The 13,767-nt window shown below is 40.8% G+C and overlaps 1 protein-coding gene across 12 annotated transcripts in view; it reads left to right on the top strand.

Annotated features, from left to right (window-relative positions):
* rnf144aa (ring finger protein 144aa) overlaps positions 1-13,767 on the top strand; it is an 85,868-nt gene that overhangs the window by 35,490 nt on the left and 36,611 nt on the right. For 9 of the 12 annotated variants that reach the window (XR_011340385.1, XR_011340386.1, XR_011340387.1 and 6 more), the window contains exons 2-3: positions 9,870-9,946; positions 12,789-12,985. Coding sequence is in view for 8 of the 12 variants with exons in the window: in XM_069886224.1 (XP_069742325.1) it covers positions 12,920-12,985 (66 nt within the window). In the remaining 4 variants the exon portion in view is untranslated. Of the gene's footprint in view, positions 1-2,378; positions 2,652-9,869; positions 9,947-12,788; positions 12,986-13,767 lie in introns of all 12 variants that reach the window. The other 3 variants (XM_069886217.1, XM_069886219.1, XM_069886223.1) reach the window with 2 other exon arrangements.

Raw genomic sequence — 13,767 nt, 5'->3', positions numbered from 1 at the left:
AAAACATGACCAAGTCACTCCACTGGCTGAATATTTGCTCACATCTTAACCAAAAGTTTGTGTTACTTCAGAAAAAAATATAATCTTATTTTATTTTTATTTATTTTAGGTTTTTTAAAATTTATTTCCCTTGATCTTTTTTTGCCGGTTGCTTGAGGCTGCCAGATGCTTGAATTTCCGGATACAAGTGGCCTTACTATATATTGTGTGCATTAAATAGAATGAGAGGTTAACATCTTTTTAGAAAGTATATTCCACACTCTCTGAAATAATGTGGAATGTGTACGAAACTGGAAAGATATATGAATGTGGAATGGTATGCGAACACTGGTGGCAGATTTATTTTTGGTCCAAATGTGACTGAAAGTGAAAACCGATTCTGCAGGTATTTCTACTATTTTCTAACAGCGCCTGAAATATTTAAGGTAGAGAACTGATATGTTTCTATAATAGGTGCACACCTGGTTATTTTCTTTTCAGATATCAATATTATTAGAGCCCCCCATGAAAATTTTCAATGCTAATGTACTGTCACGAAAAGTTATATATGAACAGCATAAATCAGAGCAGATTGTCGAGTACATTGTTCTTATTGTAATTCTTCTGATTCCATGGTAAAAATAGCTTTGATAGCAAATTTGAGCATGATAACAAATGATAAAGACTGAAGATTTGTCTGTACTCAATGTAATTTGAATGAATGAATGAGATGATCTTATGGCATACAGGATTCAGAATCAGAATTTATTGTCGAGAACAAGCCATGAAATTCGGTGTTTTGTGGCAGCATCAAAGTGCAAACGTTCTTACGACATGACTCTAAATAAAAATAAAAATGGTAGTGTACAAAATGTAAGCCAGAGTCTTTGGTTCATTGATTATTCAGGAATCTGATGTCAGCAGGGAAGAAGTTGTCCTTGCGCCGTTGAGTGCTCGTCTTTCAGCTCCTGTACCTTTTTCCCAATGGTAGCAAAGAGACCTTGGTGGTGGGAGTATTTGAAGCTGCTTTTTAAAAAAAAAAATATACCACCTCGTATAGATGTCCTTGATGGAGTGTAAGTCTGGTGCCTGTGGTTTTTGCAGGCTGAGTTAACAACTCTCTGGAGTTTATTCTTGTCCTGAGATACCGGGCAGTGAAGCACCCTGTACACCTGTAGAAGTTTTCGAGTTTTTGGTGACATACTGAATCTCCTTATACACCTCACAAAGTATAGCCACTGGCAAGCTTTCTTTGTGATTTCATCAGCATGGAGGCTGCAGGACAGATTCTCGGAGATGTTGACACCCAGGAATTTGAAGTTCTTGACCCTCTCCACTACTGAGCCCTCGATGAGGACTGACTTCCTTCTGAAGTGGACAATCACCTCCTTGGTTTTGCTAACATTGAGCACAAGGTTCTTGTCATTACACCATTCAACGGGCTGATCTATCTCCCTCCTGTATGATTTCTCATTGCCGTTTGTGATTCTGCCAACATCTGTGGTGTCATCGGCAGACTTGTAGATGGCATTGGAATTGTGCCTGAGAGGTTGTTTCCCTTAGCTGGAGAGCCAAGAGTATTGAGGCAAAAGCTTTGGTCATTTGGGATTCAGGTATGGAGGATTGTAAATTTTTGGAGCTCTGTTGGTCAGAGGGCCATGGGTGCTCAGTTGTTGAGTATATTTAGAATGGTAGATTTTTTGGACTCCAAGGTATGTGCTGAAGATCTTGAACAACTTTGTTGACAGAAAACAAAACCCAGTGGAATGTGTGTAGCACATCCTTGTACATTCTTCCCACCCCTTCAGGAACCTCTTGTCCCACCTAGTGGAGTCAGGGAGCCTCTCCTTGAACTTCCCAGCCACCTGAAGAACCACAAAACTGGAGTAGAAGCAAGTCACCATCGACCTCTTGGGATTGAATTGTTTTTGTCACATGATCAAATTACAGTAAAAAAAACTTTGTTTTGTATGCTTTTCAGGCGAGTCAACACATAGAGCAGATAGTAACCAATAGTGCAGTAGTAATCAATCAATCAATCAATAAATAAATAAACAGTGCAAGGAGTGGTGCTACAATAACTCATGAAGCACAGGATTTGGGGGAAAGTACAGTTTTAAAAAAAACAATGCAAAGGCATCTTGTTTTGCCAGTGAGGGATTAATCTAAGAAATAAATAAATAGTCCTTGAATTTGGAAGTTTGTGTTTTCAAGCTTGTGCATTGTCTGCCCAGTGAAAGAGGGAAAAAGTGGGTGTTAGAGTGTCACCAGGGTGGGATGGGTCCTTTAACATGTCGGCAGCTTTCTCAAGACAGCGGGAGGTACAGACAGAGTCAATGAGGGGAGGTTGGTTTGAAAGTTGATCTGAGCTACGTTTAAAATTCTCGACTTTCTCACAGCTTTGGGAAGACCAAGGCTTGCCCAAGAAGACAAAGGCATTCTAACATCAAATCAAAACGGAAAATGCCAGAAGACCTCAAAGATGCTGGAATTGTGATCACCTTCACGAAAGGAGACAAATCCATTAGCATGACCAGGAGAGATGGGATCGCCTGACCATCTGCCACAGGAAAGTCATGACCAGGGACCTCTGGAATGAGGCAACAACTGTGGGGAGATCCCGCTAATGCTGTCAGTGGTCTTATCAGTGAACGTAAAATATTACTTCTGAGGTGCTGATCACAGTCGTTGGATTCTGCTTCGTTTTTTTGAAACATTTCCATATTTTCTGTATTTTACTTTCTCGTTTATATATTTTGGAATTCTCACGAATGGAAATCTATATCTGAACATCCATGTGATTAAGCCATATTTTTTTTCAAAGTATCTATTAGATCACCCCACATCTGTTTGTTTTCCCCTTTAGACAGCTCCATCTTGTTACCTTTCCTGGAATCTCTCAGTTCTAGTATTCTTGCATCTTCTCCGAATATTAATTCTGTTTTTCCCTCTCTCTGATATGATGCCTAATCCCCAGCATTCCCTGTGTTTTATCATGCCGTCCATGTTTTCTCTGTCTGGCTCTATCACTTGAAAGCTGCTGCAGCCCTCCACCTCCTCATGCTATCTGTCATCATCAAGCTAGGTCAGGTGAAAATCAAATTGTTTTTGACTACAGCAAAGAGACTGTTCTGAGCTGACTGTTCTGTCTGAAGTTGGATGGATGCATTTCCCAGAAAGGCCAATCGATTCATCAGATAATTTGGCAAATCTGACGACCGGAGTATTCTTTTTCCATTGCTAAATGGTGTATGCTACGTCCACAAGTTGCAATCTCCCATTTTGCCATGATTAAATGTAGCTCAAGTCAGCAGAAAAGATCATTGGGGGCTCTCTTCCCACCAGGATGGACACCTACAACACGCGATGAACGTGGAAAGCAATAAATGTTGTGAAGGACTCCGCACACCCCTCATGTCAATTTTTCTTCCTTCTGCCGTCTGGTAGGAAGGAGGTACCGTAGCACTCAGGCCCTTGCGTCAAGATTGGGCAACAGTTTTTATTTGCCCCCCCCAAGCCATCAGACTTCTGAATTCCCAGAACAGATGTGGTTAGTGTTCTGTGGACTTTTATTGTATATGACTTAAAATTTTAATTTCTATTTATGTAAATCTGCTCCATGATCATGGAGAAACCTTTACCGTGCAATACATGGTATGAACCACAAATAAAGGTGTCTTGACTTGAAGGAAGGGTATTTCTTTTCCCGCACAGAAGGAGCCAGCCCAGACGTAAAAATTCTGCTTCGATTTTTTTTTCCCCCCCTCCCCCCCAGTCGTGAAAAAGCTCTTCAAAAATGCAGTCTTCTGAAAAAGCTCTTCAAAAACGCAGTCTTCAACTGTTATTTTAAACAAAAGCTTGTTCACCTTTTTTGGGATAACGCTGAAAATATCGTAACGAACGCATCAGTTTTGTGCAAAAATTAGTTCATTCCTTCAACTCCATGTAGGGTTGCAAATATGTGTATTTTTGTAAAGCCCTTTATTTTCTAAGGACGATGAAAATCATGAGGTAAGCCCTGATGAAAACCTTTTCTTTCTTGCAAGGCAGTTGCTGGTGCTGCATTGTACAGCAAAGAATCCTGATTACAAAAATCCTTTATCCTTTGTCCTTCATTGAAATCAGAGTGCCTAATATCTCAGTTATTTAAGAGTCTGAACATTTAAAAAAAAAGCGTGTGACATGGATGAGGTCCTTCCCTCGTCTCCAGCAGATTGTATGATACAGTGGGAAGGAGACCAGACTAATTGGTACATGGCTTAGCTATCAATTAATTTACTAAGTGTAGCATAATTGCATTTGTAAATTCTGCACAGGAAGTAGTGCCTGCTCTGTGCACCGATCTGACACAGGAGCTGTGCATTGGTGAGTATCTGTTTCCAAGCTTGTCGCTGTGTGCGCCTGTCCTGTAAGTGGAGCACCGTGATTGGGCCTTGCATCACCTTTTCTGCTTCTACGTAAGTGGAGCTGAATCTGCAGCAGGGGGAAAGAACTTGACCTTCCTTCAAAGTTCGTTGGAACCTTACCATCCAAGATGCAGGTCAGAACTGTCTGAGTGTTCGAGGATATGTGTTGAAAGAACTGAATGATGGCAGTCATTTTCACAAGTTGCAGTACAGGTTTCTAATTGGGACAGGAATGATTGTCAATCTAATTACAGAATTAAGTGTGTGCTTGACAGATGTAGTTAATTTCAGCATTAGAATGTTCTGCCCTGTAGTCTACTAAATGCTTGGTACTGGTGTAAATGCATGGTGTCATTGAAAAAAAAACCTTAATTCTATCTTGTACATGGTGAACCTCGTTTGCCTGTTTTGGCCCATATCCCTCAAACCTTCATGATCCAAGTGCCTATCCAAATGTCTTTTCAATTTCACAATTGTACCTATCTCTTCCACTTTATCTGGCAACTTGTTACACATATCCACTACCCCCTGTATGTAAAGGTCACTTTTCAGGTCACCTTTAAATCCATTCCCTGACCCCCTCACCTGAAACCTGTGCTCTCTAGACTCCCCATAACCATGGTTTGTGGAAAGGAGAATGACTGATTGTTTGTCTTATTTATCCCCTGATAATTTTGTATGCCTTTGGAAAGTCTCCTCTGCTCCAAGGGAAAAGTAAGTCCTGGCCTCCAGCCCTGCAATCCCAGTAACATCCTCATGAACTTCTTTTTAACCCTTTTCACTGTAATGATATCCTTCCTGTAGCAAAACTGCACATAAATGACAAGGCCTCATTTGTACATGATGCCTCAATTCCTGTACTGAGTGCTGTGTGATGAAGGCCAAACACCCTTTTCACCGACTGTCTGTCTGCTTCAAATTATTTACATAATTTTTGTTTGGCTGTATTCCAATGTCATTTGGAAATTATGAAGGTGCAATTTTTAAGATGATGATTTGGAGTACTTGTAGTTTGTCAATCTAGTTGCTGGGATGGTGTGAAAGAGTCAAGGTAGTTAGCAAGATCAAAAAGCTACCAGTCATCATAAGGTCGGGCCCTGCAAAACTTGAAGTGTTGGTTCACAGCAAGTGAGCCATTAAGTAGGTTTGAAGTACCTTTAGAGCCAAGTGCTTTGAGTGCGGTTCGGTTTTCTATTTCCCTGAAGGACATTAGATTATACTTGTGTATATACGTATTTCATTATTATCAGATTGCCTGCCAACAAGAAGCAGACTTCCACCATACACAAACTTGCAGTTCAAGTCAAGTCACTTTTATTTGTCATTCATACCATTCTCACATTGTTAAAGACAGGAGAGGATTTCTCTAGGACCACCGAGCATATTTACCTCAATACAAGTTAGAATAAAAATTAAACACATGGAATTAGTAAAATATTAGGACGTATACAGTAAAAGTCCACTATCCACATATGTTCTGGGAATTCAGGAGTCTGATGGCTTGAGGGGAAAAAACTTGTCCAATCTGGATGTAAGAGCCCGAGTGCTATGCTACCTCCTACCAGCTGACAGAAAGGGAGAATAGTTTACTACATGAGGGGTGTGTGGGGTCCTTCACAATGTTTATTATCTTTCACCTGCATTGACTGTTGTAAATGAGCTTCATGGTAGGAAGAAAGACCCCAGTGATCTTTTTCACTGACTTCACTATCCTCTGCAGGGTCTTCCGTGCCAGGAATGTTATCCGGTACAACAGCTTTCCTCAGATTGACCTTGCTTAGGTCTCTTCATGTCAGCCACTGCAAGACCCAGCTTCTGGTCATTAGGAGAAGAGGTGGTCTTCTTCGCTGCACAGTGTCATTATTCCCCTCAGAGCACATGTGGAAGTTGTTCAGTGCCTCTGGGTGGGAGGCATCACCAGCTCAGGCTACTGTACTGGATAACATTCCTGGCAAAGCACTGAGGATGTGTGGCTCATCGAGCAAATGTTCTCACTGGCATCTTAAACAACTCCATGAGAATTCTGTGGTCCCAACATGCTTCAAAGCCACCATCGTCATCCCCATGCTGAAGAAGTTGCCTGCGTCCTGCCTCACCCAGTCGCACTCGTGTCCATCATCATGAATTGCTTCGAGAGTTTCGTCATGTGATTGAGTAGGGCTTGGCTGCAAATCTTTGTCTTTAAAATCCCTGTGCTGCAGTGAGGTGTCAGCCTGGATTTTTGTGCCAGAGTATCTGGAGCAGAACTTGATTCACACCCTACTTAGCTAGAGGTGAGACTTTCTGTCCCCACTGGCCCTCTGTTATCCATCTTCCTCCCTCATCAATATTTTAACTATTCCTCCTGTCATCATTTCTTCTGAAATGGGCAACTGTATCCTCCCCAAGTTATCATTCTTGCATTTTTATATCCACCTTATCTCCTTTCCATCTTAATTTTAAAGCAGTTTGAATTCCTTCACTGACTACCTCTGAAGAGGTGCGTGAGGGAAGTGTAGGTGGGGATTACAGGAAACCGAGGTTTTTGCAGTTTGGTTTCTCGGGGAAGTTTAGTTTGTGGTGTTATTTACATCGCCACACATGAAAAGCATTCAAATTCCAGCTGGATATAAATATTATGAACTGTTTTTGCCCTGGAATACAAAGTTTATAACGATCAGGGTTGTGCGGAGTCACATCTGAACTAAGGCCTGCAGGGTTACTAACATCAGGACTGTGAAGTTACATTCAGCATTAATCTGGAATATTTTTTTACATATGTCTGATGATGTAATGGGCGGGGGCATATTATACTGACAACTTGCTGTTGGCTATGGCTGTAGAGATACTCCACCCTACTGGTATTGTAGCTGGCTGCTACAAGCTATGGCTCTACAGAGCCTATAGTGCAGGAGAGGTTATAGCTGTATGTAGGTTAACTTAGAAAGAATACGCTGTTCTCAGAAAGAACGACACGAACTCCAGTTGGGTGTAGTTAACACACTCATCTTTATTGGGCTCACAGCCCTGCTTTTATTCTCAAGCTGAGGGGCATGGTCAAACACCTCTCAGCACTGATTGGTGTGTTTGTGATCTGATTTCCCTGATAGGCCAGTTAAGCTCTTTTGGTTGTGGCCAATTGGAGGGGTCTTGTGCAGCTTGCTGGATCATTGCGTTCGTCCTTCATTTTGTGAGGCCCCGTGGGGGGAGCTGTGAAGGGCCACCACAGTATAACAGATGGAGATGCTTTCCCACTGGCCAGTTTAGTAGTAGTTATAGTCTGTTAATAAAATTGATATGCCATAGACATGGACCAGACAAGTGTTATACTAATACTGGGCTTTTATTAACAGATTATAACCACTACTAAATTGGCCAGTGGGAAAAGATTCTCCATCTGTTATACCAGTAGGGTGGAGTATCTCTACAGCCATAGCTAATAGCAAGCAGTCAGTATAATATGCCCCCATTACATCATCACACAATGACCGATTCATAACTTTGAGCTTTCATGATATTAATAAAACATTTCATGATTCTACCTTCCATCCCTGAAGATATTTACTTACATTGTCATAAGACATAGTGTCATCAGCCCATCATGTCCTTGCTGACCTATTTGCCTTCTACACTCATCCAGTTTGCATTGTCTGTATCCTTCTCTACCTTTTTAAAGGCTTCTTTAATGTAGTAACTATCTGATTACATCATCTCCTCTAGCAGCGAGTTCTAAACTAGATATTAGTCAATCACTGTTTGGGGTGGGGGGGGGTGGAAAAATCCTTTTTCAATGCATACTGGATTGGAAGTTGCATATAACTTTTCATTTTATTTGTATCTTACATAAAGTTTTCATGTTGATTGTTGAAGCAACATAATTTAATGCAATTAAATGCATATTAAAGCAATTCCTGACCTCTTTTATTTTTAGTCGTTTTGTCTGTAAATTACAAAAGGGAGCTCTGCTTTGAATTTTCTGTCAAGTTGGCTGTGATTTTTCAGTGCACATGGGTCCTATTTCCTGAAGGGCCTGAATGCAGAACCAATAATGATGGGATTGAAGCGCCACTTCTGCTTTTAAAGGATCGGCAATTGCCAGTTATTGGCTGCCGAACAGCTTGGTATGAAAATCTTCAGCTCATGTTCTCAGAAGGAGTAGATTAAAGGAAGAATATGTGCAGAGAGTAGTAAGAGAAGGAAGTGAGCAAAAATATCATGGTCCAAGATGTGGCAAATGCAAGAGGTACAAAATTTGCTTTAAATACTTTTGACCATGGGGGAAGTAATCCATAAAGTTCTTTATAATGTTTAAAAACTCTGACATAATTTAAAATTCTAAAAATGGTTTCAGAAGTGCTATGGATCATGTATATGATCCATATGGTGGTTGAGAAATAACTTATTTGCTCTACTTTTGAGAATTCAAATTAATTTTGTTTTGGATTTTCATTCTTTATTTATAACAACTTGAGATTTTCGAAGCTCAAACGGCTCTCCATTAAAAGTCTGTCCATCAAGTTCCCCTGTTGTATATTCTTGTTAGCCTGTAAATCACGGATAATCCATTGCTGAAATAGCACTGCTGTTTGGCAGATGTGCTGATAAAGACGGTAACGATCAGTATATCTGACAGTGGTCTTCACCCATTTCATGGTTGGATTACATCACCAGCACGAGAATCCTACTGAAAGTCTGTACTGTTCTGCCTCAACATTCTCCCTGCTGAGAATTGTGATGTGCTCAAAACCTCCTTTGTCTCGATTTTGAAGAAGTGAATGCCTTCATGAAAGAAAAGGAGGAATATTTGGTAAATATTGGAAGGTGGCGTTTACTGAAATGGTTCTGGAAATTAATCATGTCGAAAGGCTGGAGAAGTTGGATTATACTTTTGGCACAGACAATGATTAAAAGTTTAACGGATGTTGAAATCTTGAGTTTTTATCAAGTGAGATGGATATGAACACTAACTGTTACGGAAGGATTTGATGATAATTTCTAAAGAACATTGGGTAATTTGGAAAAGGGGAAACCTACCGATTTGATTAGAAGAGATGGAGGAATAGAACAATTAGATGATGTTTTTAAAGAGCATGTAATGGCACATTAGGATAAATTACCCTCATTCTTTTTCACTCTTCGATTCTATGATAGTTGAGTGTTTATACAGAGAAAAATATGGCAATTTAAATTATGTGAAATAAGCACAACAAACTGGGAATACATTTGAAATATCAAATTATCAGGTAAACTGATGTAGGTGGCAGCTTTGTTTATGCCGGAATAGATTTACATCTGTTTAGAAATGAATATTAATGTTAGTTTTGGAATACATTGCACTAATATTATTTGGCTAACCCTATTTGTGGTTATTGCAATAATTGTTTATTATACAAGTGTAAACGGAAAACTAGTTCGTCTGGAACATTTTGATTCAGTAAGTATACTATTGTAGTATCAATTACAGACTCTTCAAAAATTTTAACAATTCTCTCCATGTCATTTCAGATCTGTTTCATGATATATTTAAGAACAGTTGCCAATGACCTCTTTGTCCTCTGACCTTTTTGGAACTTGATCCAACTGTAAGTAGATTACTGCAGCTAAATTTGAAAAAAATATGAAAAGAATTTAAGCATGCTTGAAACTAATTCATGTGAAAATTTACTGGAATTTAACATGGCTGGTGAAGAGTTTTATCGATGTACATTTCAGTTATTAGTGGTTTGGGCAAGGTAGTTAGCTACAGTTATAATAATTGTTATGCAGATGGAATAGAGAGTGGAAAATACACCAGTTTAACACTGTTATATCAGGATGTTGATAAAATGAGTTGCATACTTTGAAAAGTGTTATAGTATGCTCTACTAATATTTGCAAGTTAAACAGGGCATCGATTTTCAGGTGGAGGTCTGAGGTGACAGGGTGGCCTGAGGGCCCTGCCAAAATGGTGGCCAGTGTCAGCTGCTCAAAGCCAGGGGCCAAGCAGGGCAGAGGGCCGGACATGAGGTGGACAATCAGGGTCAGGTGGCTCTGGTGTGAGCGGCAATAGCTCTGGCACCACCCCTTCAGTGCAGAGCTGCAGGAGGAGCAGGCTGTCAGGGTGGTGGAACTGAGTGCTGGCAGCCTTCAGGGGCTCTACCTGCTCGTCAGACCGGCCCTCCCAAAATCTTAACTCCTGACGTGGCAGCAGGGATGCAGTGTTAATCGAGCCTGAAGTGCTGCACCAGATTGCGATGATGGCTCCATGGAGGAAGCAATGGCCATCTTCCTTGCCCATAATCCCCCCCACACAGCTGGCGATGGCAGAGTGGTTCCAGCTGTGTGGGGGATTTTGGGTAAGGAAGACTGCCATTGCTTCTGCAATGCTCCAGCCCGGCGCCTGCTTCTCTCCCGCTGGGGGCCGAGTGTCACCTTTCCACCGAAGGTAAGGGAGGATGCCCACAGGGATGGGGATGATGGGTGATCCCTTTGAAAATGGAGAATTTATTACGGGAAATTAACATGTATATATAAAAAATATCATAATCGATGAGCAGATGTCATTTACTGAAAAAATGCTGGTTTTTGGAGGTTGCTGGTGTTCAGAATCCAAGATAAAAAGTTAGGGACCTGTAGTATACAGCATGGGTTGCAAATTCGATGATTTATCCTTCCGACTTCTTCAAGTGCCCGATGCACTCAGACCTGGAGTCATGATTAATGCCCAGCAGAGGGCCACACGTGTCCCGGTGTCATTTTCACCCTTCATTTCTGCATGCATGTCCTACTTGCACAGAAGGATGCCCTATGTATGTGAGACAGGTTTAGTGAAACTGGTGATTGGATCCCAGGTAAGGGAGGGCACTGCTGGACACCTGCTTCAACTTGTTGATGACTTTTGGACGACCTGAACTCTTTGCCATCCACTGCAGCTGATGAATTTGTCATCAAATTTCTCCATTCCCACCTCTACCCTCTTCCCCCCACTCTCTGATTATGACCAGACCATTCTTCCCCATCCTTTACCTGCAGCTGATTGCCTCTAAATGGCCAACCCTGACTATTCAGATCCTCCCTCTCTCCGTCCTCTTCAAAAGTGGGCATCTCTCCCAGCAATGCTGAATGAGTGGGTGAAAGATCATGGAATGCTTGGTGGAAAATTCCTGCCTGTTCCCTTGGGCTTGTATGCAATAAGATTCTGCAGCAGTGGGCTAGCCTAAAATATTTTCTAGAGTCCACTTACCCTGGCGGCTAAGAGTATCTAAGCCTTGACGTTTAAATTGAATATGGTTTTCCTCATTGAAAGAATTGATTTACCCTGAGATTAACATTTGCAGAAGTAAACAAAATCTGATTGCTTCAAAGAATAAAGTAGCTTTTCTAGCCACTGTCTAATCTGAAGTAGCACTCAGAACATTAAAGATCATGGGATTTAAAATGGTTTAAAGCAACAAAGTTTGTTTTCCAATCAATTTGAACTCTTCCCATAAACAAAGCGAGACCATTGATAAATGTGGCTGCTTATCAGTGTAAATTGGTGCTGTAATTAATTTTTGAACAAGAGGATCTTCCTATTGTGGAGTACTCTTATCTCAGACCAATGGTTTGATGATTCATTGCATGAAAATTTATGACAAACTTTCCTGCCTGTGGAAGTAGTTTCTCCTCATTTATTCTTTCTGGGAAATGCTGCCAAGTTTCAATTATAATGTCAGCTGTAGTTTAGCAGGTGCAGACAGGTATTTGGTGGCAGCATTATTTATCTTGAAGGAAATTCACATTTATGCATCACCGGACTTGCCCATCTTTCTGCATCTATTTTGTCTTACTGACCTGGTATTTTGTCAGTGCTTTCTGTTGTCAAACATTAATCTCCTACTCTTTTATAAATTCTGCCCTCAACCGATTTCTCCTGTGGAACTCTGTACCCTATTAATCCTCATTATTTTAATTGGATTTATTTATATCTTAGCCCTTGGGGTATTTTTTTGGTGGAGGATTTATGCTTTTAATTAGCATCTGAGAGAACTGTGGAAATATCAGTCTCTTTCACCAAGAGCTTGCAAGTGAAATAAACATGATTTGTTTGCTCTAAGTTATTGAAAATAGTGAGGCTAATTATAATGGCTCATTCCAGTTGGTGAGTTTTGCATAGATTGGTAATTGAATTTGGAGTTTCTTTGAAATGACTGTCAGGATTTTAAAGTGGTTAGAGGAAGGATAAATTGATTGGAGGAATAAAAAGTCCTCAGGGTTTGGGTAGAATTCTTCCAAAATCTCATGACAATGTGATAAAGCTATTGAATTGGAGAGAGGCATTTGTGAACCTTGACAGTGTGGATATATGTGGAGTATAAAAGCCAGGAAGATGCACCAAATTAAAAAAAAAATGCTGGTTATGCATTTGTTGGAGTGCTATTTTAAGAAGGTCTCAAAACTTTGCAGAGGATGCAGAGAAGACTTTCAAGGGCCAAGAGTGACGTTTACCTGCAGGACTAGAGAGCCTGAAATGGTTCTTGCAACAGAGAAGGTTGAGCAGAGATTTAAAGAGGCATTCAAATTCACACACAAAAAAAATGAAGGGAATGAAAGGAAAGTCAGTCAGTCACAAAGCTGGAGCAAGACAGGCTAAAGAGTCTGAGGTGAGATTACTTTCTTTTCAATGAAGTTAAAGCATAGTACCGTTCAGGAACAAGCCCTTCAGCCCACTTACCTGTCAATATATGATATCCAAAACAAACAAAAACTCTGCTGCTTGCACCTGATAGATATCCCCCCCCACCCCCCACCACCCCCTTCTGTCTATCTACAATTGTACTTGCTTCCACCACTGGTGCTGACAACCTGTTCCAGGCACCTCCCACTTTGAGGGTTGAATGTTTGCCCCACCCATCTCTCTTAAGCATTCCTCTAGTCTGAGATGCCTGTGACCTGAGGAAAAGATTCTGATTGTTCATCCTATCAATGCCTCTCTATCAGGTTCCCCCCTCAGCCTTCAACAATCCAGAGGGAAAAAATACTCGTTTGTCCATTTTCTTCCCACAACTCATCTCAAAACCACATTAAAAATCCGGAAAAACCTCTTCTGTTCACGTTCCAAAAACTCCGTATCCTTCCTCTAAAAGGGTGACTAGAATGGCACCCAGTATTCTCAGTGTGGCCCAAACTGAAGGATTGTACAGCTGCAACATGACTTATCTTTTGTACTCCATGCCCTGCCTAATGAAGGCAAAAGTGCTATATGTCGTCTTTTCCACCATATATACTTGAGTGGCCACTTTCAATGAGTTACAAACCTGGACCCCAGGTCTCTCTCAACATCAATGCTTTTAAAAACTTTACCATGAACTATCCATTTAAATTTAACCTCTCAAAGTGCAGCACCTCACGCTCGTTCTCTATCCTGTTGTATTCTTTGATAGCC

Source organism: Narcine bancroftii, chromosome 6 (assembly GCF_036971445.1).
Source record: "Narcine bancroftii isolate sNarBan1 chromosome 6, sNarBan1.hap1, whole genome shotgun sequence".
NCBI classification, from domain to species: Eukaryota; Metazoa; Chordata; class Chondrichthyes; order Torpediniformes; family Narcinidae; genus Narcine; species Narcine bancroftii.
Note: the sequence above shows the minus strand (reverse complement) of the source record. Positions and strands in the feature narration are given on the sequence as shown.